This window comes from Choristoneura fumiferana, chromosome 21 (genome assembly GCF_025370935.1).
Source record: "Choristoneura fumiferana chromosome 21, NRCan_CFum_1, whole genome shotgun sequence".
NCBI classification, from domain to species: Eukaryota; Metazoa; Arthropoda; class Insecta; order Lepidoptera; family Tortricidae; genus Choristoneura; species Choristoneura fumiferana.
In genome coordinates, this window is record NC_133492.1 from 2,514,731 (window position 1) to 2,540,989 (window position 26,259).

The window sequence follows — 26,259 nt, forward strand, 5'->3', positions numbered from 1 at the left end:
CAAACCCCCACTGGATACCTACGCGTGGGAACTTACAGCTCAAGTCTTCTCAATCTGAGAAGATATCTGTGCCCGCGGGACGTATGGGAGCTGTGTTGGCTTAGTAGTTTGACCTTTGGCCTCTCAAGCAGAGGATCGTGGGTTCAAACCCGGGCTTGCATCTCTGCGCTTTTCGTGTGCGAAATTACATTTGTTTCCTGAGGAAACCTGCACAAACCTACGAAGCAATTTAATGGTGTGTGAAATTCCTAATACGCACTGGGGTCGCGTGGGACAGCCCAAGCCCTCTCTTTATGAGAGGAGACGTGTCCAGCAGTGGGACGTAGGAATATAGGTTGGGACGATGATGATGGGACGTATAGGCCAGAGATGACGCGCGGGACACTTGGCAGGCAACTCCGATTTTTTTTTCGACTAGATGGCAAACGAGCAAGTGGTCTCCTGATGGTAAGAGATCACCACCGCCCATAAACATCTGCAACACCAGAGGTATTGCAGATTCGTTGCCAACCTAGAGGCATAAGATGGGATACCTCACATGCCAGTAATTTCACCAGCTGTCTTACTCTCCACGCTGAAACACACAGGCAAGCACTGTTGGTTCACGGCAGGATTAGCGAGCAAGATGGTGGTAGCAATCCGGGCGGACCTTGCGCAAGGTCCTACCACCTGCCAACTCAGATTCGCACTTAGCTAGTTTTGTTGGTATTATGGTAAAGCTACGCCCGATGCTCGTAACTATAGTGATCCATTACGGGACCCTTACGGAACCCGCAGAACCTATCCTTTACAAAGTAAACTAGCGCATTCAGCTCTGTGCCGGACGCTTATAGAGAAATATTATCTCTGCGGGCGCTTCACTAAATTGTTCTTTATTTTGCATTTGGACAAAGGCTTTTGTTTTTCAAACGGGTCAGGCTAGGAGAATAGGCAAGGCACAAGTAGTGCTGGAATTGGGGAAACTTGAAATGGAATTAGTTATTTATGTGGCTGATGCATAATCTAATACGTTTAAACGAACAATTCTTGTATATATGTACATACATACATAAAAATCACGCCTGTATTCCCAAATGGGGTAGGCAGAGCACACGAAACGTTACCGCTTCGGAGCCACTTTTAGCAATTTTAGGTTTTAAGTTTGACAAAAACGGTACAATAGTGACAGGTTGCCAGCCTGTCGCCTACGGTGTACCTTAACCTATGTCCTCAGTCGCCTCTTACGACATCCATGGAATAAATGGAGAGGTGTTATTCTAACCCGACACCACACGGGGTACATTGTATATATGTAATTATATATAATCAGAATCTCGGAAACGGCTCCAACGTAGTGGTTTTTGGGGATGACAAATGTAAATATTAAGATGCAACCACAGATAGAAGTTTTCTTAATGTCGGTCGTTTGCTTATCATCTCTGAACATATTATAGGGAAGTTTGATATGGTTGTAGATAAAGTTTATTTTGCTTTAGACGTGGTAAAATTGGTGTTGTAGTCGTAAATAGGTACAGTGAGGGTAGGAAAACCTTTGTCAGTTATTATTGATTCCTTTTCAAAGTCATGGACTCTTAGTTTAGTACGTTTTGAAACCAAAGTACTAAGTAAACAAGTGCATATCAAATTATATTTACTAGACATGATAATAAGGGTCAAAATAGTATACACCTCTAACATATATCTAGTTTCATATCAATACAAAACCTTTTTCACTTCTCATGCTCGTAAAGTTCGTGTTTATGCTGGATCTAGGCGACATAAAATGATTTTTTATGCACTAGTGCATAAAATAAAATCTTCGTCTAAGACCAAGGTAATGAGGTGTCAAAAGCCTCAAAGAAGTTTATATAAATTTTATTTCATAATTTTTAATTTATATAAAATTAAAAATCAATCAAATCAATCAAAATAAATCAATAAAACTAAAAAAAAATAATTATATGGAAATGCATGAAAAATAAAATGTACATAGTAAGTGAACAATTGTTTCTACTTTTGCTATTTCGTTTCCTCGCCATCGAAGTGCAAAGCAGAGTGTAAAATTCGAGCATTACCTAAACCCATTTCCCCCTCGACGTGTCTATCCACCCTCGCCATACCGGCTCGGGTGGATATATGAACGTCTTGGGTAAAATGACTCGTTTTATGCTCTTGTTGTACAATCTACTATTTAATAAACAACTTCGTAAAAGTTTCAATCAAATAATGTTCTATTTAATTGTCAGTGTTTGTCAGTGCCAAGGTGTAGTTGTAGAGTTGCTATGATGATCACCTGATTATGTTTAACAGGTTGAAAAAGGGTTGAAAGGTTGACGCAGTATGTCCTACTCAATCGGTAAAGCAGATTAGCGCTCATACTGAGCAAAGGAAAATAGATCTTAGGGTGACGAACCTTTTTTTACTCCGACTGTACCGAGTGCTAATGTGCGGTGACATGTCTAACCAGATACTAGTACATTGGCATGCAAATTTTGTTAAATAAATATACACGTTATTATTATATGTGTATCATAATTTTTTAACGAGCTATGAAGAGAGCTATGCTCTGAGTTTCTTTCCGCGATAGAATCCGGAATACGGAAATTCGTCGAAGAACTAATGTCGCCGACATAAAGCTGTAAAAATATGCTAGTTGAAGTAGCAACGGGCGGGCCACATTGCTCGAAGAACAGATAACCCTTGGGGGAGAAAAGTCTTCGAGTGGCGACCACGAACCGGAAGACGAAGGTGGACTGACGACATCGTGAGAGTTGCGGGCAACCGGTGGATGCAAGTGTCGAGTTGTCGTTCATTGTGGAGTTCTAAGGTGGAGGCCTTTGTTCAGCAGTGGACGTCTTCCGGCTGATGATGATTAATTTTTTACAGCCATCAAAAATGTTTTAACAAAAACTTGCTTAATCGGGAGCCTCGGATCCGGCGCCGCAACAGACACCGGTCGTTGTCGCTACACCGCCATTATGTAACAAAGATCTAGATTTTTCTAGAAAAAAACAGTTTTTTTTTTTTTTATATATATAACCATATATAACTGACCGTCATTGACTCCTATCTCACCTGATGTTAAGTGCAGATGAGGCCAAAGGTGTATCTCACTGGTTCAGTAACAGCCTATTCACTCTAGCCTTGAAGAGCCCTAGATTGTATTTAGCCAGAAATACAGACGACGGGAGCGAATTCCATTCCTTAGCAGTTCGCATTATGAAAGATTACATCTGGAAAAAGACATGCATACATCGTCTTCGGCTGCAATTGTAAGGTACTCCGATGTTCGAAAATCGAAGTTCGTATCGTACCTACTCCGTCCCTTTCGCTCTCGTATTAAATAGTATAAGTCAGAACGACACGCACTTCGATTTTCGAATTTCGTAGTACCGAATTTTGCACTTCATAGTACAAACATTTGTAGTACAGCAATAGGCCACTTTTAGTGTTTAACAGTAGCATAATAGTCTACTGCGACATAAACGCATATTGCTTGTATCAGCGACAACCGAAGCTGTATATAATCAGCACCATTTATTAAACGTTGTCTTTTTATGCACAACTAGAACAGTCGTATTATTGAGAACTTCCCACCACGTCCTCTCCTAATATTACATGGCGACCTTGCCAGAGAACCAAAATAATTGAAGGCAAATAATTCAAGAAAGAAGAAAAACGAAGAAGAATAATTAACAAACAACCAAAGAAGACCAACCAACATGACAACAAACAACAGCAATACGTCCACCATCACGTGCGTCGTCAACGACATGCTCATAACCGTAGAGGGGCCAGAAGCAGCCCTGAGCCAGCTCCACATATCCACAACGGTGGAGCCCGCAGCGCCACAACCGACACCGGTGAGCCAGCAACACGCGCCGCCCCACGTGCCATCTACGTTAGCAGTGGTCACGCCAACGTGCCGCCATGTACTCACGGCAACCAACGCCACTGGATGAAGCTCACGGCAGGCACCACCATCAGGGTATTTCTACTTCATCATCATCATCATCATATCAGCCATGGCCATAGGACATAGACTAGAATAGGATTGGTCTCCCCCATAGACCTCCAGTTGCCTCGGTTGGAAGCGGCTTGCATCCACCGTGAACCCGCGACTTTAACAAGTTCATCCGTCCATCTCGTTGGTGGGCGTCCTATTTCTACTTAAAATGGCGAAAAATACTTTTTTTTTTCAGAATTAGGTAGGTAGGTCTGGATTCTCCTTACTCAGCAGGGTTACTCCGAAACTCGAAACTCGAAGTTCGTGTCGTGCGGTCCCTCTGACACTTGTACTATTTAATACGAGAGCGAGAGGGACCGCACGACACGAACTTCGAGTTTAGAGTTTCGGAGTAGCCCTACAGAATCACAATTTTTTTGTCACTTTTGTGACATTTTTTTCATAATTTACATATTATGGGTCGTTACGAAATGGACACATGAAATTTTTATCGAAAATTGGCAATGTATTTTTTCTTCGCCAAAATCGATAGTACTTGTGATTCTGAGTAAGGAGAACCCAGAATTACCTAATTCTGAAAAAAAAAATACGTCATTTAGGGGCCTCAGATATCAATTTGTTTTGCCCGAATAAAAAAAGACGGCATTACTTTTGTCTGACACTTAGTTTTTTTTATTCGACTGGATGGCAAACGAGCAAGTCAAGTCAGTCAACAAGTGGTGTAACAGGCCCTTAAAGTACAAAATGCCCCTCAGCCAACGACGCCGCCCGCCCGCCAACAACGCATGAGGGGCTACGCGTGTTCGTACCGCCGCACCCCCAGCTGCACACCTGCACCAACCACCACCGTCCAGAAGACGAGAATAGAGACACCAGGTGACCCAGTTGTAGGCCATTATATATTTTTTCCCCCTTCTAATATTGTCACATTTTAAATCCTTGTTATACTTTAGTACAAAATATTTCCAAATTTTAAAAGTCAAAGTCAAAGTATTTTATTTGTTAAACATAGGTATACCTGTATACAGTGGTAAAAGAAAATATTATAGTCTCACTTTACAATAAGTGCCGATTGTCGCAGCCTAAAAAAATATAATTAATTAGCATGATTAATTAAAAATAACATGTAAATCTAGTGTCACGAAACTTAATTAGGTCAAATTCACATACGTTTCGTATCGTGCGAGTGCGAACACCGCTGTGCGCTAACCGCGTAAGCAAATATTTTTGTAGGCTGCGCACGAGCGTCGACTTTTGTGCGATTTGTAACCGACATAAAAAAAGGACGTTCTCAGTTTGACCTGCATTAAAAAGATACTAAATGTACTTTAGTAAGTTCACACACTTACTTCCATTTATTAATGCCTAATAATAATTATTATTTATATTTTTTTTAGAAAGAGTGACAATTAAGTAAATGTAAATGTGAATTAACTAATCTAATATACAACCTAAAAACATTTTTTTTCCTAAAAGTGACACTAGATAATAACTAATACAGAAGAGCATAGCTTTATGTAATATATTCAATGTTTAAACTTAGACTAAGTACCTAGGTACTAGCAAATTGAGTCCTCCTGTACTTTCAGAGAATATAATTTCAATTACAAAAAAAATGTAAGCAAGTAACATGCGTTTAATTTTTTTCTTGCACTCCGGGGGTGAAGGGACTTGCGGGGGAGGTATAGTAGTGTTTAGCAGTAACACAATGGTTTACTGCAACATAAACGCATATTGCTTGTTCCAGCGACAATTTTATTGTATATAAACTAAGGTATAATATATAAATGGTATATAAATAATAATGTATAAATAAATTTAACTATTTATTAAGAAAATACAAAATATCTATAAGACTAAAACTACTATTAAATTAAAATAACTAAAACTAAAACATTACCTAATTAAAAAAAGAGAGGTGGGCCTCTTGGCATGGTGCCCATCACGCAAACAGCATTCCCGCGTTGAACTGCGATTGAGATTCTTTGCGCGAGAAAGCTGCCGGCGCGAGGGTTGCCTGTTGCCTCCCTGCTGAGCTAAATAAATGGGTTCTTACTATACACAATCAAGACTGGTCTAAATACTACTTGTTCTGCTCTCCTCTCCTCTCAACTGCTACATATTCGTACATGAAATCAAATACCACCCTAACTCAAAAAGAAAAATCGAGCATTTTTTTTCTCAATTTTACTGTATACCTACTTTTTTTTTTTTTTTTTTTTTTTTTTTTTTTTTTTTTTTTTTTTTTTTTTTTTTTTTTTATAAAAAGAGGGGGCAAACGAGCAGACGGGTCACCTGATGGAGAGCGATCACCGTCGCCCATGGACACCTGCAACACGAGGGGAATCACAGGTGCGTTGCCGACCCTTTAAGGAATTGACTCAAAAGCCCCAAAACTTTCAGTTAGGACAGTAGGGCAGAAATACCGTTTGTGGCCACAGTACCGTTTATGGCCATTTATTGTTTAAATATACGTTTGAAATACATTTATAGAAATAAACATTAAATACAAACTTTATTCGTTTCATTATATAACTTTTGAAAACTCACAAAACATATCGTTTTAATACTATAACTTTTATATTACTTCAAATATCAACTATGCAATTTGGTATAATTGCGAGAGTCGAGGGTTGTTGAGTGACATAATGTAGTTTTACTAATTTTAATAACTTTGAAAGATATTGTAGAGACTCCTAGCGCCATCTAGTCAGCAAATATAGAAACTCCGACCAAGTTCTACATGGCGTTAGTTTCTCAACTCGGGCGCATATAAAGCGGCAATGAGGGCTATCGCGTATGAATTCACCACTAGAGGCGCTAGTGTAGCGTGAGGTCTCCGAAATGTCAAATCTCATAGATTTTGGGTGAGCTACCCGGGTTTATTTATAAATAAAATATTTTTGTGAATAATTTGCAATATCTGAAATTAATTATGACAAATATGCGTTCCGGGGCAATGAATGTCTGTGTTTTGAGACAGTTTTGTCTTTCAGAAACCTTTGTCCTCCCTTTTTTCCGAACAAAACGGGGACTATGCAACACTGTGGCATGCTCGATATTTTTTGGTACGGTTTTAAGGTGTATTAAATATGATTTTAATCTAAACTTTGTTTTCACGCCCGTAATAACAGACTTTGAAAGCCATACTTAAAAACCTCACGCAACAGTGCGCCATCTAGTGAGACAAAAAACGATAGCCCTCATTGCATGCGGCGACCGCAAAAGTGTAAAGAACACGGTAGTCGGCCGCATTCGGCGAGCGACAGTCGTCCGCTGAAGTAGTTTGAAACAATGTAACAAATTCGGCGACCACATTAGGTGAACGACGCAGTGTAATTGCCGCTTATGAGTATATATGTTGTGGACCACGGGCATTATGAAAAATGACCAATATGAGATAGCAATTTGATAAAAACTATTCAATTAATTACATCGTTCGGGCATTATACATACCTAATGTCTATCCCCTATTAGGCAAAGTAATAAAAAACATTTCTCGTAACTATTTTTTATTTTTACGTTAAAATTAATGAATCAATAAACATCAAAATCTGTAAAGTAGTTTATCTTATTCGTAGAATTTTATGCGACTAAACATAAGTTCGATATACATATTTTGACGCTATGGCTGTATATATGTTTTTGCATTCAACTGTACCATTGGATCACTTCACAAGCAGCAACACGTCTCTATATCCGTGGTTGTACAAAAAGATACTCTAGCTCTCACCGCCCCACAAACGCATTTGCATTTTACCGCCGCTTTCATAGTTTTAGGGACCCGCGGGAAACTTTCAGGTTACTTTATTTTCATTTGTTTATACCCATATCCTAGCATTCAAATGTAAAGCAAAGCCAACGAGACGGGATAAATTATGCATGAGACAGTTTTAAAGCGAGATAGTAAAATGCGATAATGACATATCAGACTGATGAAGTATGTCTCGTCTCGTTGGCTTTGCTTTAGGTCGCGGCCACATGAAATCGCTCGATGCTCGTTTCCAGTGTCAAATCTGGTCACGTGACAAAGCGATAAAGCTGAAAATATTGAGCTTCATCACTGAAAAAAAAACTTCAATTTCGAAATTGAAAATACAAACTGAAATAAAGATGCACAGAAAAAACAGAAAAACAAGACCATCACTGGGAATCGAACCCAGGTCCTCGGTAATCCGTACCGCGTGCTATACCGCTACACCACTGATGGTCAACGGTACCGACACGAATTTCCCCTATGCACCTCATATCTGAGCTTGTTTGTTTCTTACTTAGTCACTTAAGCAGTGTGACGCTAGCGACATCGGTACCGTTGACCATCAGTGGTGTAGCGGTATAGCACGCGGTACGGATTACCGAGGACCTGGGTTCGATTCCCAGTGATGGTCTTATTTTTCTGTTTTTTCTGTGCATCTTTATTTCAGTTTTTATTTTCAATTTAGGTTTTACGGGATGACCGTAAAAGTAAAAATTTGGAATTGAAATAAAAATACAAAAAGATTCCAAAAAACCAATCTTAACTTCAATTTCGGTAAAAAATATTTTTTGAGTCTTAAAATCACCTTCAAAATGGGGTCACGTGATCAGATTTATCGCTGCAATTGAGCGACGAGCGACTGGGGGCACCTTTAGGTTAGAAGTTGTAGCCTAGTGGTTTGTATTAAAATAATAATAATTGGTTGTTATACGAAATTCAAAAATCGAGGTTCGTATCTTACCGTCCTTCTCACTGTCGTATTAAATAATATTAGCATCACCGGGACGGCAACTGCTTTTATAATTGAAATTGAAATTATTTTTTCAAATTCCTCGATTTATGTATTCAAGTAACAACTAAATGAGGCGATTTATTCGGTGTATAAATTAACAGATTTATTGAATCGATCCTCAGCCCATCACTAAATAGTCTGTGGTCGGCTTAATGGCGCTTTTGTTTACACTATCATTATAGTGGATTTAGAGAGAATATAGTGAAGTTGCGGAGCGGAACCCGCGTTGTTATGCAGATGCCGGGAAGCCCGTGCCTGGAATCCCGATGCCCGGTGTTCCAACACTACAAGGTTAAAAGGTTAACGCGGTACGTAAACTAAAACGTGGGGCAAAAATGCTTTACCGCGCTGTTCCAAGCTGCAGGAATGGTAAGATGCTAAGAGGGTTGTTTTGGTAATTGCAGCTGACTGTACATATGCTACAGTTCTACTAAAATATGGAACAACACACTAAGTAAAAGTGTAGAAATATTCAGCGTTTTTGAGGTTTTTTCGGCAAGTATGTTTAGAAGAGAAATGATGCTCAGGGTATTTTTTTATGTCAACTGAAGACAATGCCAATGCAATCTCATCATCATCATCCCAGCCTATATACGTCCCACTGCTGGGCACAGGCCTCCTCTCAGAATGAGAGGGCTTGGGCAGTTCCCGGGCTTGGGCAGTGCGGATTAGGAACTTCACACACATCGTTGAATTGCTTCGCAGGTTTGTGCAGGTTTCCTTACGATGTTTTCCTTCACCGCAAAGCTCGTGGTAAATTTCAAATGTAATTCCGCACATGAATTTCGAAAAACTCAGAGGTGCGAGCCGGGGTTTCAACCCACGACCCTCTGTTTTTAGAGGCGATAGGTCAAACCACTCGGCCACCACAATGCAATCTAGTAGGATCAAAATTTGTCCTTCTATAGGTATACCTAGTGCCATCCACGAAGACGAGTGATTTTGTCAAAATTAGCCATTAATGGCATTGTAATAAGAACCACGGCACGCGTCATCGTGAATGACTCTTCCTATATTATGCTAACAAACGTCGGATGGTAATGACGTTTAAACGATTGCTCAAAACGCTCTTACCCAGAACAGGGAGGCTACTACGAAATTCGAAAATGGAAGTTCGTATCGTACCGTCCCTCTCACTCTCGTATTAAATAACATAAGCGTCAGCGGGAGCCAGGTTTTCATGTTAAGGACGCCTTAGATAATGAAATGGCACAGTTTCATGTAGCCACGTTAAATTTATCTAATTTATGTAGGTACATGACCTCAGAAAGTAATATAAGAGTGAACACTAAAAATAAAGTTACGAAGACATAGAGTAACTATTTCCAAAATGTTACACTTGCTACAACTCTATATTAAGATTACTAAGACTATACTAAGACTGTGGCAGATAGAGGAGGGCACCAATCCCATCCCACTTCCTACTAATAAGTATTATAATGCAAATGTTTGTAAGTCTGTTGGTTTGTTATCTCTTTACGTCTAAACCACTGAACCGATTTGGATGAAGTTCGGTATACAGATAGTTTAAGTCCCGGGGAAGGACATAGGACAGCTTTTATCTCGGAAAATTGCATAGTTCCCGCGGGATAGCGATAAACGAACTCTACGCGGACGGAGTCGCGGGCAACAGTTAAGATTTTATAACCTTTTATTTAACTTGCAATTTTTGCTTTTTCGGGTGAAATGTTGCAAGTCTATTTTTCCGACTTTTTCGATTCAGACAGGTAATGGTCTTGAACCCGTATTTTTGACGCAAAAAGAGGGGTATCATAAGTTTTACCGCTATGTGTGTCTGACTGTCTGTCTGTGGCACCGTAGCTCTTAAGCAGGTGGACCGATTTGAATGTTTTTTTTTTAAAATCTGAAATCAGGCTTTCTAGCTATGGTTCTTAGATATGTTTCATCAAAATCGGTTTAGCCGTTTTTGAGATATTGAACTTTAAAGTGACAAAGTCGGTAGTTATTTCCAACATTTTGTTGGTAAAGTTTGCAAGGAATTTATGGAGTTCAATCTGGATATAAAGAGTCACGGCTTAGAGGGAAAATCTGGCTGAAGTTTCCCAAAGAAGATTAACATATTAGGTACAGAGTGTCTTGTCTGTAAAATACAGCTATGTCTGCCCTTGTATCTCGGAAATTGGTTTGGAAGTCAGCGGCCATGACTGTGGGTTTGGTAACAAGTTCATCTTAACTTTAGTTTTTTACTCTTCGCCAGCAAAATATAACTTTAATGGTCATTAGAAGTTTTTGTTCAAAAATGAAGGTGCGGATACGGCACATATTAACAATAAGAAAGGGCAGGAAAATAACGAAAAGGAAAGTTTTTCATATTCAATAGTTATTTGTGTCACAAGGGAGCAAAATGGTGTATTTACGGCGAGGGCGTACATTGAATCCAGAATGTAGCGAAGGATTCTACAATAGAATCCTGAGCGTAGCGAGGGATTCTAAAGTAGAATCCTGAGCGTAATGAGGGATTCAAGTGTTAACGCCCAAGATGAAAATAATTTTGCTCCCGAGTGGCTCATACAACTTTTCACACCGCGCATTAAGAAACTTGAAAAAAACAAATTCTAAATATTACTAAAGAACAACCAGCATAGAAACTGGCGTGGCTTTACAATTATCAACTTCAAAAAATGGCATTTGCAATAAAATACTTAGAAAAGCCTTGAACAGAAAAGTTGCACTTTGATCCCTCTCGTCAGGGAGGAAAAGTTACTTTTCTGAAGGAGAGGTGTGAAAACATTATTGCGATACCTATTCGATACATTTTTACGAATCTGACATGAAGAAAGAGGAACAATCAAGGTTATAAATATACAGGTTGGCACATTTAAAACTAACAGTATGGGCAAGTCTGAAACCATAAGACATACAAAGATCTGATGTAGTCGATTTTAGTGATAAGAAGAACTGCATACCTACGTAAGTAGGGTAAAAAATAAAACTTGTACCTACTCAGTTTGGAAATCGAGCCCAGTCGTATTCAAAATAAAACTTATATTATATATTATTTCTATTTGAATATGTATCGATGTGTTGGTCATAAGCAGTAAATGTTATTATGAAAAATGATATCTAAAATGAATTAAATGCATTTTATCCTTTAATGTAATTAAGTAATTGTTTTAAATTATGTCATTTTTTCAATGCAACATTCAACTCGCTCAGGTGTGTAAAATCATAGTAAAAGAGGAAAAATTGTCTCTATGATTGCATGAAGCTCTTCGTTGGTGTCGCAGCTTTTCGTACATTGTTTTCACTTATTAAAAGTATTTTCCATCGCAACTTAGCATCTAAAATGACTCGACTAACACTGTATGTTCATAGATCCCTACATTTCTGCGGAATCCTCGGTGCGCGAGCCCGAGTCACACTTGGCCGAGTTTTTTCTTTTGAAAAAGGTAAAAATTATTGGCTGAACATATTTAGAAACAGCCGTGAGTATTTAGAGTAAGCCGTGGTGGCCTAATGGTTTGACCTATCGCCTCTCAAACAGAGGGTCGTGGGTTCAAACCCCGGCTCGCACCTCTGAGTTTTTCGAAATTCATGTGCGGAATTACATTTGAAATTTACCACGAGCTTTGCGGTGAAGGAAAACATCGTGAGGAAACCTGCACAAACCTGCGAAGCAATTCAATGGTGCGTGTGAAGTTTCCAATCCGCACTGGGCCCGCGTGGGAACTATGGCCCAAGCCCTCTTGCTCTGAGAGGAGGCCTGTGCCCAGCAGTGGGACGTATATAGGCTGGGATCATGATGATGATATTTAGAAACAATATGATAAGGATGTCCAAAAGTGGACGTCCCACGGCTGATCATGTAGGGATGATGATGATGATAGTGAAAATAAGAATACGAAGACCTTTACAATGAGGGCTATCGCGTATGAATTCGCCGCTAGAGGCGCTAGTGCAGCGTGAGGTCTCCGAAATGTCAAATCTCATAGTTTTTGGGTGAGCTACGCGGGTTTATTTATAATTAGAATAATTTTGTGAATATTTTTCAATATCTGAAATTGATTATGGCAAATATGCGTTCCGGGGCAATGAATGTCTGTGTTTTGAGACAGTTTTGTCTTTCGGAAACCTTTGTCCTCCCTTTTTTCCGAACAAAACGGGGACTATGCAACACTGTGGCATGCTCGTTATTTTTATGGTACGGTTTTAATGTGTATTAAATATGATTTTAATCTAAACTTTGTTTCCACGCCCGTAATAACAGACTTTGAAAGCCATACTTAAAAACCTCACGCAACAGTGCGCCATCTAGTGAGACAAAAAACGATAGCCCTCATTAATTCTAAACATTACGTCTATTTTAATTCAGGGTTCGTTTTTTATTCTCGTTAGTGTCAATTGCCATTCTTATTGACAGTGCCGATTGCCAAATACCCGGCTAATTCTTCCCCGTAATTTTCACGTCTCGAATACATCACATCAAAAGGAATTCCCTTCTTTATCTCGATTGCCAATTGACTATTTGCGGAGCACACGTTTGAGCGGGCTGTTCATTATACGGCGTTTTAAAAGCGCTGGGGGGGCTGCTACCAAATTCGAAAATCGAAGTTCGTATCGGACCATCCCTCTCGCTCTCGTATTAAATAATATAAGCGTCAGCAGGACGGCAAGATATGAAGTTCGAATTTTGCACTTCCTAGTATAGGGCCAGCAGGGTTACCACGAAACTCGAAGTTTGTGCCGTGCGGTCCCTCTGACACTTACACTATTTAATACGAGAGCGACAACACGAACTTCGAGTATCGAGTTTCGTAGTAGCCCTACTGGTATAAACCGGGCAAGTGCGAGTCGGTTTCGCGCACCGAGGGTGCACAAATTTGTAGGTTCTTAAGCAAAATGCACCTCCGCACTGTGGGGATATTTTAAATGATTTCTGATTCTAAGATAGGCAGAGATGCAAAATTAAGATTTTTTAGACCTTTCTTCATGTGCGGAGTTACATTTGAAATTTACCACGAGCTTTGCGGTGAAGGAAAACATCGTGAGGAAACCTGCACAAACCAGCGAAGCAATTCAATGGTATGTGTGAAGTTCCCAATCCGCACTGGGCCCGCGTGGAAACTATGGCCCAAGCCCTCTCATTCTGAGGGGAGGCCTGTGCCCTGCAGTGGGACGTATATAGGCTGGGATGATGATGATGATGATGAGACCTTTCTTATGGTTATTGCTTATGCTGTAAGAGATGCCTTCGTACAAAATTTCAAATTTCTAGGACAACCGGAAGTGCCCTATAGGTTTGTCGTTTACGGGTATTTGTATCTACGAAAACATGTCTTCTTCACCGTATCCAGAGAGCTTTAAAAAAAGAAAAAAAAAATGAGGAACCGACGACTCCCTGGCGACATTTTTTTTATTCGACTGGATGGCAAACGAGCACGTGGGTCTCCTGATGGTAAGAGCCACCGCCCATAAACATCTGCAACACCACACATAAACATTTACATTCTAGTTGCATTTAGTAGTAGTATTTTGGCTTTTATTAACATGGCTTTTTTATTTCGGCACGTTTCCAACAGTCCAGCAAGCAGGACAGTGAACAGCCAGTCTTATCAGCCGACTGGTCGAATTCGTCAATTAAGCAAATCCGATTTCCCCCGACTGAAGAAAATAAGAAATTATTTTAGGAGGCCTGCGTCTTTGTGATATTGACAGACAATGCCTAAAGGAATCATTCCCTTTGTTTTTATTGTTCCTGAAAGGCTATGCCGAACTAAACACATAGTAAGATTGGTGGAACTAACCGCTCACCCGGACAAGAGATGTCGTTACTAAGCAATCAAATTAAGATTGGTTTTTGGAATCTTTTTGTATTTTTTATTGTATATGCACAGGAAAACCAGAAAAATAAGGCCATCACTGGGAATCGAACCCAGGTCCTCGGTATTCCGTACCGCGTGCTATATATTGCAACACCACTGATGGTCAACGGTACAGACACGAATTTCCCCTATGCACCTCATATCTCAGCTTGTTTGATTCTTATTTTAGCCACTTAAAAAAAAAATGAAAATTTGGAATTGAAATAAAAAATACAAAAAGATTCCAAAATTTGATTGCTTAGTAACGACATCTCTTTTCCGGGTGAGCGGTTAGTTCCAATGGAGTGCCGAAAAAAGTTTCTCGATGAGGGCTACGGTGCCTACGGTATAGATGTCGCTAGCGTCACTGCTTAAGTGGCTAAAATAAGAAACAAACAAGCTGAGATATGAGGTGCATAGGGGAAATTCGTGTCTGTACCGTTGACCATCAGTGGTGTAGCGGTATAGCACGCGGTACGGAATACCGAGGACCTGGGTTTGATTCCCAGTGATGGTCTTATTTTTCTGGTTTTTCTGTGCATCTATATTTTAGTTTGTATTTTCAATTTAAACACATAGTGTTTGGTCAATAAAGTAGGGTCCACAGATATTACAGAACGAAGGTTCTAAAAATTTACCTAAGTGCCTTTTATGAAGCTTTATAAACAAAGGGCAAAGTGGCAAAGTGGTGTTGGGCAAAACGGTGTTGGGAAAAATTTGATGAGTTAAGTGAAGGGAAGAGGCATGCTGGGAGAAAAAAGGAGTTCAGGCTTCGCAACATACGCTAATGGACAGCAATAGCCAGCGTTGAAAAGCTATAGTGATATAAAAACGTATTTGACTCTATAATCATAATAATATATTATAGTTTTACCTAAACATCAATTTTTTTCGTTATTGTGGCGTAGAAGCGTGTATACCAATATGTACAATGTATGAATGTTTGCGCGCCTGTGTGTGCCCCCTATTACATAATATCTGTGATTGATATTTTTTTATCTGTGAAATGCCAATCCTAATTTTAATCCCCTACACAATTAGAGTTATACATTTGACCCCAATGTCTGTCTGTGGCATTGTAGCACTCAAACGGATGAACCGATTCCAATGCGATTTTTTTACGTGAAAGCAAGTTTCCTTGTGGTGGTTCTTAGCTATGTTGCATTTAAATCGGTTCAGCCGTTTTTGAGATATTGAACTTTGAAATGACAATCCCTGACATTGTCATTTCAAAGTTTCAACATTTCTACTACTTGTCCTACTTTACATGATAACTTATTTCCTGGCAGCACTCCCTGGCTCCAAATACAGGCAACCTTTTGCTCACATATGCTTTGAAAAGCTTAAAATGGCGCAAAAGTTTTTCAATTCGCAACAACGGACCAGTTTCATGCTATCGCGTGCAGTAATTGAGTTTCTGCAAATTTTCACGAACCTATTACAGTGAGAAAATATTGACATGCGTTTTAACAAACCTTTAGGCTGCATTTCCACCAAAGCTGTGCGACTTAACCTTGCCCAGCATATACATCCTGGAGACATGTGTTTTTGTCGCTACCTATCCTCAATGGTTCAGAAAACCTATGGCAAATCCAAAACTGAGACCAAGAGATCCTATGAAAATTCTATTACCGACATGTAAAAGTGCGTTATATTCCAAGAACTGTCATATAATGTCCATAAAAATATTTAATCACTTACCGCAACGTTTGAGGCAAACCATTACCCCGATTTTCAAATTTAGACACGAATTGAAAAAATGGTTGACAGAAATGTGTTTTTATTCTATAACGGATTATTTTAACTGTAATACAATTATTTAATTATTATTAATCTCATTTAAATTTAATCTGATCAGTTGACATTTTTATCATAATTATTCACTTAGACATAATAACTAACATTGACATTATTTTTATTTTATTTTAAGGTTATAAAACTTTAAACTTTATATTTTGCATGCTATTATAGTTAGCTAAGTGTGTGAACATTTTTTATTGCTTTAAATTTAAGACCTTTATAACCAACACTTATTGCAAATAAATGAATTATGAATTATGACAATGTGTTTCGGGGAATGTGTTTTTCATGAACCAATAGAAACGCTCAGCTGTTTCCACCAGAGCTGTGCTGTGCTGGGATCATTGATATCTATGTAGGTATGTACCTTACGGCACTAGACTGGCTGTTTGGAACAAAACGCGCGGCGCATCAATGATCAATATTACTTTGACACAACCGCTGTCACGGACGTCAACAGACTATAGTGAACTGTAGGGGTGCGACATTCTTTTCCGGCCCGGATAATACCGGGATGGAAATACCTACCCTGTTTTTCGTGTACACGCCCATAGAAGCTCCTGTCAGTTTCTATAGGCGTGTACACAAAAACAGGGCCGGTATTTCCATGACGGTGTTATCCAGGCCAGGAAAGAGTGTCACCCAACTGTACCTACCACCACCACCACCATGAGTTTACAGTGACCGTACTCGATAGCGACGGCGTAAATTATTTGTAGAGGCGCTGTACAATTCGCCATACAAATAATTTACGCAGTCGCTATCGAGTACGCTCACTGTAAACTCGGTAGCGGTACTGTTCACAAAACCGCTCTGTGAACTGTTTTTGTGCGTCGTTTTGATGTAAGAAACATGCAGTCTAGTACGGTCACGGAGTTTAATTTATAGGCCATCATGGAACCATTTCACAGTAAACGTCATAGTGACATCGCATTAATTAACAAGGAAAGTCGTAATGACTTTTCCTTTGAAAAGATCCCATGGTGGCCTATGAATTAAATTCCTCGACTGTACATAGACTGTACATAGAGTCAATGGCTAGGATAGGTAAATGAAGCGTTTTTATTGGTTCACGAAAGCACATTCCTCGTAACACATCCTCGCACATCTCTGGTGGAAACACAGCCTTATTTAACTTGCTATGTTCTTGTGCAAGTTATTGGAAGGCCTTTATCTATACGTACCAATGCCTTTTGGTTGATATTACATTCGTAAGTACCCGTGTGGTGTCGGGTTAGAATTACACCTCTCCATTTCTTCCGTGCATGTCGTAAGAGGCGACTGAGGATAGGTTAAGGTATACCGTAGGCGACAGGCTAGCAACCTGTCACTATTGTACAATTTTTGTCAAACTTAAAACTGCTGCTAAAAGTGACCCCGAAGCGGTAACGTTTCGTGTGCTCTGCCTACCCCATTAGGGAATACATGCGTGATGTTTGTGTGTGTGTGTATATTCGTAAGTAGTCTTCAAAGCTTGGGAGTAGAATTCCACCTACTTCAACGAATTAGATTGACATGAAATTTGACATAGATTACTTACATGGAATGGCATGACAATGCAAGTGCAATCAGAAAAAGTTATTAACTAGCTGTTGCCCGCGACTCCGTCGGTGTAGAATTCGTTTATCGCTTCCCGCGGGAAATATGCAATTTTCCGGGATAAACTATCTTATGTCCTTCCCCGGGAGTCCAACTATCTGTATACTGAATTTCTTCTAATTGGATTCAGCGGTTTTTAGATTGACATTTCGGGATTCCCCCCCCCCGTGAGGATTTCTTAAAAATTACAACGTGATCTTTATTGACTTTGAATTATAAATAATCGTACCACATCTAAATCTGTCCGGCCATTTTATCGTGATTCTTATTACAATGTCATTAATGTCTAATTTTGACAAAATCACGCGTCTTCGTGGATGGTATAACAAACATACTCACACGCACGCACACATATACACACAAGCTTTTGCATTTATAATACCTATTGTTAATAGCTTAATAGGATATCTATATATTTACTTGGTAAATACACAAGTTCTGAGAGCAGGCCTCCTCTCGGCCCTGCAGTGGGAAGAGGTGATTTGCTCATGAGGGTACAATGAGAAAAACGAAATTAAAATATTACTTATGTGCTCTTTATTTAATTAATCATCATACCTCTATTATTAGTTGCTAAGTAGTCTGCATGCTCAGAAAAGCGCCTTATAGGAAGATAATGAATGTAAAATAAAGTGACACTATGTAGAAGCATTATTATTATTATCCTTAATCTCAAGGACCAGTACAGACGGACTGCATTTGAATTGCAGCGTAACAGCAATTGGCGATCGGCCTTATGTTCATTGCAGTTCCATTGGAGTCTGCAGTGCACTCAAACTGCACTCTGGCTGCGACTGAATTTAATGGTCAGTCAGCACTGCACGTAAACTGCACGCTGGCTGCGACTGAACTGTATGGGCAGTCGGTACTGCACGAAAACTGCACTCTGGCTGCGACTGAATTTAATGGTCAGTCAGCACTGCACGTAAACTGCACGCTGGCTGCGACTGAACTGTATGGGCAGTCGGTACTGCACTCAAACTGCACTCTGGCTGCGACTGAATTTAATGGTCAGTCAGCACTGCACGTAAACTGCACGCTGGCTGCGACTGAACTGTATGGCCAGTCGGTACTGCACTCAAACTGCACTCTGGCTGCGACTGAATTTAATGGTCAGTCAGCACTGCACGTAAACTGCACGCTGGCTGCGACTGAACTGTATGGGCAGTCGGTACTGCACGAAAACTGCACTCTGGCTGCGACTGAACTGAAGGGGCAGTTGGCATTGCACGAAAACTGCACTCTGGCTGCGACTGATCTGTAGGGGAAGTCGGCACTGCACGCAAACTGGGCTTTGGCTGCGACATACTGCAGGGCAGTCGACACTGCACGCAAACTGTACGTTGGCTGCAACGAACTGTAAGGACAGTCGGCACTGCACGCAGACTGCACGTTGGTGCAGGTGCATCCATTGCTGTTTAGTAATACTATCCTTCTTTACTTGGTCTTAGGATGTGATCCCCAGAAAAATACTAATGTTGAGAATATAGTTACTTCCCGAGTAATCGTAAGAAGATGTTAATACATTAGGGCAAACAATGAGTATGCTGCACGTAGGACCTGCAAAACCAGAATGAAGTATTATAGTTATTTGTGTCACAAGGGAGCAAAATGGTGTATTTACGGCGAGGGCGTACATTGAATCCAGAATGTAGCGAAGGATTCTACAATAGAATCCTGAGCGTAGCGAGGGATTCGTAAGTAGAATCCTGAGCGTAATGAGGGATTCAAGAGTTAACGCCCAAGGTGAAAATAATTTTGCTCCCGAGTGGCTCATACAACTTTTCACACCGAGCATTAAGAAACATGAAAAAAAATATTCCAAATATTATTAAAGAACAACCAGCATAGAAAATGGCGTGGTTTTACAATTATGAATTTCAAAAAATGGCATTTGCAATAAAACACTTAGAAAAGTCTTGAACAGAAAAGTTGCACTTTGCTCCCTCTCGTCCCTACTTTTCTGAAGGAGAGGTGTGAAAAGGTACTTTAAGTTAATATGACTAACCAAAATTCAGGTATTTGTACTTACAGAAAAATACTGGTATTTGTAGTTAAATTATCAAATAAAAAAAATCCGCATGACGTCATCCCTAAGTACAGTTTTTATTTCGAAGTGTTGTCACGGGTTGTTTGTCGTTTTTAGGGTTCCGGAGCCAAAATGGCAAAAACGGAACCCTTATAGTTTCGCCATGTCTGTCTGTCTGTCTGTCCGTCCACGGTTTTTCTCAGGGACTATCAATGATAGAAAGCTGTAATTTTGCACGTATATATAATGTTATCTATGCCGACTAAATGGTACAACAAAAAACGAAAAAAAAAATTTTTTATGGTACCTCCCATAGGCGTTAAGTGTTGGTGTTTTTTTTTCTCGTCCCTTTAGTGTGGGGTATCGTTGGATAGGTCTTTTAAAACCATTACGGGTTTGCTAAGACGATTTTTCGAATCATTGATATTATTGCGAAATTTTCATTAAAATCGAGCGTCCCCCCCCTCTAAAATCTAAACCGGTGGGTGGAAAAATTTGAAAAAATTGAGGATGGTAGTAAGTATATCAAACTTTCAAAGAAAACTATAAACGCCAAGTTTTCTTGAGAACTATTAGTAGTTTCTAAGGTATAAAATATACCTAAACTTGGAAGATTTCGTATAAAATACGAAGTCCTTAGAAAAATATTACTTATTTTATTTTTTCCGTAATGGCTACGGAACCCTATTTTGGGCGTGTCCAACACGCTCTTGGCCGTTTTTTTCTGATATTTCTGATAATTATTTTCTTAACCAGGACACCGCCACACCGGAGAACAGCAGGGCTACTACGAAACTCGAAACTCGAAGTTCGTGTCGTACCGTCTCTCGCTTTCGTATTAAACAGTATAAGTGTCAGAGGGACCGAACGACATAAACTTGGAGTACTTACCCTGACGAAGCTTTCATGGGATAGAGTGAGCATCCCAAAAGCGGTCATGTAGACGGGTAGCTGCGCTTGATAAATTGCCACCACTAGGAGTGTACGCAGATTGTTGTCCATGGGAACGCGTTGCCAGCCGCAGTGGAATATAGATGTCGCTACAGTTGCTGCCTGCAGACAAGGATTTAAAGAAATAAAGAGAAAGAGTTTTATTTTGGTACCATCAGCCAAATATGTGGTCTACCACCTTAAAGTTGATAATCGTTTGCATGTCATAAAACAATAATGCCAATAGACGTGTCTGTCAACTTGAAAGTTCGACTTTAGTGACATATTCATTTGATAGGAACTTGTTATAAACTTGAAAGACCACTTATTTGGCTGATGGTACAGTAATAAGACTAAAACACTAAAACTAACAATATAACTTAACTACCAAAGAGTTGGAAAACCCCCGACTTTGACACTTCTAAGTTCAATATCTCAAAAACGGCTGAACTGATTTTGATAAAACATGTCTAAGAACCATCGCTAGATGATTTCCCGCAAAATTAGCCTAAATTAATTTAGCATAAGTACCTAGTATTTTTTTTTATCTAAGCATAGTCGGTGTCGGAGGACCGCTAAGGTTAACAGAAAACTAAACTACATATTATGTTGTATTTTTTAAAGTATTATCCTTAGCGGTCCCCCGACACCGACGATGCTTACCTAGATAAAAAAATATTACTGGGTATTATACTTATGCTAAATTAACTTAGGCTAATTTTGCGGGAAATCAGCATAGTCCCCGCGGGATAGGGATAAACGAATTCTTCGTAGAGGAAATCGCGGGCAGGGCAACAGCTAGGTAGTGCATAATTATTTTTTACTTCTTTGGCGGCGTTTTTTTGTCGTCGTTTTTTGTTACGGGCGTTTTTTAATTTTGGCTTGCGTTTTTTTGTCGGGGTTTAATTTCAATTTTCAATTAAAGTTATTTAATTCATGTTTTTTAAACTTTGTTATATATATTTTTTAAATGTACTAGTGTGTTGGATATATTGGCTGCAGCATCAGCTCATCGTGTTGCCACCATTGCATTGTATGTATAGAATCAAAAACCGATCAAAACGAATCCAAACACGACATTATGTGTTATTATTTTTTATAGAGTGTACTGGCTCATGCATACATGTTTATTTAACGTTTGGGCTCCACAGAAAACCAGCGTTGCTGCACCAAGTACCAAGTAACTTACTTACAAGTACCAAGTAAGTTACCAAGTAACTTAGTTTTAGTGCTAGTTCTAGTCTTAGTTTTAGGTGGTACTTATGGAGCCAAAATAAACCTTTCATTCTTTCTTCTTTCTAGTGTGCTGGATATCCTGGCTGCAGAATCAGCTCATCCTCTTGCCTATATTGCATTGTATGTAGAATCAAATCAAATACTGATCAAAACGAATCCAAACACGATATATCTGCTATGGTTTTTTCAGGAGTGACCTACTAGTGACTACTAAGGACTTTACAAACCTCATGACTGATGACTCCAGAGTTGATCATGTACGCCGCGGTGAGTACGGATACACATACAATAAACACGGCTTCAGATAATAGGATCATCATCGTCCTTTCCTGCGACTGGAAGAAACACAGAGATATACACTGTATCTGAAAATGAATTCGCAATTAATCTTACAATTGTTTAATTAAACAAATCTGACCATCTCACATCAGTGGTTTAAAAAGATCTCCAATCCACCAGAGCATAAGAAGGTAGCTCTTAGTTTTAAGTAAATGCATAGGTACGTCAGAAAATTGAGATTTTCTGAATTCTCAACATTTGAGCATTTGGATATTCTTCAATCAAAACTTTAAAATTGTATAGAAAAGGGCAGGGTCGGCCAAGGAAAGAAACCAATGGAGACCAACAAAAAAAGACTGACCTAAGCACCCCACAGAGCCCAACGGGAGAATGCACGCTCTCCTCCCGGCTTTCCAGCGAATAGCTGAAGCAAGACTCTGTGGTGGTATAAGAAACCCCCCAACCCTCTCCTCCCCGTAGAAAGCCCTAGGGAGTTGGGGACGTTCAGCTGAGTTTTTAACCGGTAAAAATCCCTGCCCTGTCGTCCATATTTGATTTTTCCCGACTAGGTACACGCATGCATTTCCTATAAAGCACCTTATATTAGTTATATTAAATAATAAAAAAAAACTAAAACAATTAAACAAAAGCAAGGACCTAATGTCTTTGGCTCTTAAGGCGACTCAACAAAAAAAAAACAGCACGAGTGAAGAGTGGTGCTGAATTTCTCAGCATCTTAAGATTGTGATAGGTATTGATATACTTACGGCAAGTTGGCATAGGGATATGCCGCCCAAAATAACAGTTTGTAAGATCTGAATGCCGTATAAAGTTCCCATTGCAGACTGGATGTTGCTGGCACACCTAAAGAGTTCAAAATATAAGTAAATATTAATATTGTATTTCTATTTTTATTTATACCGCGCATTTCGAAAAGGGCTTCATCTCATAGACTCATATTATAATACCGTAGTTTACGTTTTATCCTGTGTTTCAGGTAGTGCCATATACAAGTTTTCAGCTGAACCATGCTTAGTCCCAATGAGAGCTAAAATACAGGCAAAAGATTGGTGTTTTGACGTCACGGTCTTGCTTCCAATTGGCCAATAACTAAATGAGCCAATCAATTGCAAGCAACACCGTAACGTCAAAAAACCCTTACGATACTAACGCCAGCTAGCGATATTTCACCTGTCTTTTAGCCCTCATTATCGAATAAATAATTTCCCTGTCTTGAAGCTAGCAAGTACTACACATAAACAGTAGATGGCGTTACCAGTGACAAAGAGTCTCCTTAAATTTACTCTCACCACAAAGCATTACGGTGAAGCTTGATCCCATCAATAACCGCCTTTTTAAAGTCTTCACCACTCCAATGCTCTAGATCCATAACTCCCAGATTTTCGAAGTACATCTGGACTTGCTTGAACTTAGCCGCTACGAAGAAGATGGGCAAAGAGCAAAGGCAATCGGAGGTGGTCATCATTGTGGCATGCAGCCACCAGTGGCCAATGATGAAGAGGCGTAGGAGGTTATAAGGGAAACCGGTGTGGGCTGGCGTGGGGAAGTAGATTACCTGGGTCTGGATGGGTGTGCCTGCAACACGAGGAAGGTTAAACGTAAAGAATAACTGACTCACGGTTATGAGCCAGCCTACAGTCCGACTAGATTCAAATATTTTCGTTTAATAGCTTTCAGTCTTATACATCGTGGCTCATGAATTTAGAGATCCTTACTAATATTATAAATTTACTTATTACTTATTACTGTTACCTCTTCACGCTTGAATCACTAAACCGGTTTAGATGTAATTTGGTATGGAGATAATTTGCAGTCTGCACTCAAAAAACAATCTGCTATTACTATTGTCATTTTAGCTTGCTAATGTGCTGAGTTATGTTGATGATCTTGCTTCTTCAGAAAATCCAATAAAGAGAAGGTAATATTGATCAGCCAATAATTTTGTTTCGACCTACCCTCTCTATAACTCACCTTTCATTAGTGGTCAAAATTAAAAAATGCCAATTCTGAAGATACCTCCAGTTGCTTTCAACCGAAGCAGCAGGAGGTCTACGGGGAACGTCTTAGGGCTAACATGACGATGATGATGATGGAGATAACTATGAAATAAAGCTTTCTACAGTCTTACCATTCAGAATAGAAGCAAAAGTCCAGCTAACAACAGTAGTACCCAAATAAGAGTAGATTACAAACAAGAAAGGCAGGAAGAATATCTTCGCTGTCTTTACCGACCGTTTTTCCACCTCCAAAGAGCTAAAAATATCGCGGTCTTCTTCCAGAAGTTTCTTAAATCCTTTACGAATCCTGTTTCTTTGTAAAATAACTATTATGAATTTAAGTAAGACTAGGAGTTGGCAGAACCCGATTTGTATGGCTTCAGACTTTTCTTCGTCATGTAGATCTGGTCTTAAGATGGCCAGGAATATATCCAAGACGACTATAAGCATGTATGTCTGTATGAAGATGCACCAAGCTATATAAAGTCGTGGGTGGCGAGTGCTTGAGCCTTCGTACCAATAGTTGCCGAGACCGAAATAGTACATCAGTCTGCTGATTAGCCGTAAGTAGTACTTTTGAGGATGAGTTTCTTTTAAAGTGTCCGTCATTTTGTTCTTCTTCTAATACTTGGGCTTGATTTGGACTGATGATGCTGGTGCAAAAGGCAAGTTCTTGATATTTGTCTTTATATCGAGTAGAAAATATTCATCTCCAGAGATCAGCTTTTACATTATCTTCACCTGTGACTAATTTACAATTAAACAGAGGCTGTATCGTCTAATGTGCTGACGTTCGCAAAAGAAATGGTGGAAATGATCAGTGTTAGACAATAAGGCTTATTTTGGCGAGTCGTTTTACCGAATACGGACTTCTAATGATCCGCTTAATTTTGAAATTTCATACTTTTAAAGAGCTCTAGTGACAATAATAATGAAGTATCATTAACAGATGATGATTTAAAGTTTTTTCGAGGTAATTTCAGTAGCAGTATAGCGGGGACGCGACGTGTAAGGATATTCGTTAAATTGAAAATACAAACTGAAATATAGATGCACAGAAAAAACAGAAAAATAAGACCATCACTGGGAATCGAACCCAGGTTCTCGGTAATCCGTACCGCGTGCTATACCGCTACACCACTGATGGTCAACGGTACCGACACGAATTTCCCTATGCACCTCATATCTCAGCTTGTGTTTCCTACTTAGTCACTTAAGCAGGCTTATTCGTTAAACCTAAAATAATTCCAAGTAGCTACTTAATAAGAATAGGACATACGAAAGTGACTGTAAGATATTTTTACGTCCATCAACGACCACGTATGCTCTCACAATATAGCATAATGCATCGCCAATTTGCAAAGCTCTAACATATTATGGGCAAATGATGTAATAAACTGTATGCGTTACTTATTAATTGTAGGACGGTACAGTCACCTGCATAAATATCTGCCACAGCGGAGAGTGCAAAAATATCTGATACGTCCTACCGGCCCTATAGAAATAGACCGTGTCAGATATTTTTGCACGCTCTGTTGTGGCAGATATTAGTGCTTGACCCTGTTTCTCAAAGCATATTAGTCTAATAATATTAATGTTTTGTTTCATTTAGGAGCTTTTATTTAGTTTCACCTGTTTCTTTATTTATTTGTTTGTTTGGGTCAAATCTTGGAAGCTAAATTTGACCCGCTTTCAGTAGTCCGATCGACTTGAAATTTGGGATTAAGTTTGGTGACAATACAGTAATCTGGTAGTGACAGCTTGTTGGTCCTGCCAGGGTCGTCTCCGCAGAAGGAAACTGAAAACCGGCTTGAATTTTGGTACGGATATT

The 26,259-nt window shown here is 39.5% G+C and overlaps 1 protein-coding gene across 3 annotated transcripts; it reads right to left on the reverse strand.

The window, feature by feature from the left end:
• Positions 1 to 19,030: 19,030 nt before the first annotated feature.
• Positions 19,031 to 25,737, reverse strand: LOC141439612 (uncharacterized). Of its 3 annotated transcripts, none has more exons than XM_074103902.1 (7): positions 25,708 to 25,737; positions 24,560 to 25,175; positions 23,721 to 24,006; positions 23,178 to 23,274; positions 22,359 to 22,496; positions 20,857 to 21,018; positions 19,031 to 19,496 (listed from the first exon to the last, which is right to left on the reverse strand). In XM_074103902.1, the coding sequence occupies exons 2-7, from the start codon at positions 25,035 to 25,037 to the stop codon at positions 19,455 to 19,457; spliced, it is 1,203 nt and encodes a 400-aa protein (XP_073960003.1). In that variant the 5' UTR covers positions 25,038 to 25,175; positions 25,708 to 25,737; the 3' UTR covers positions 19,031 to 19,454. The 3 variants fall into 3 exon arrangements, with proteins under 3 accessions (XP_073960003.1, XP_073960002.1, XP_073960004.1); XM_074103901.1 differs by having other exon boundaries at positions 25,634 to 25,737; XM_074103903.1 differs by lacking the exon at positions 25,708 to 25,737 and having other exon boundaries at positions 22,359 to 22,466; positions 24,560 to 25,457.
• Between the last annotated feature and the right edge of the window lie 522 nt (positions 25,738 to 26,259).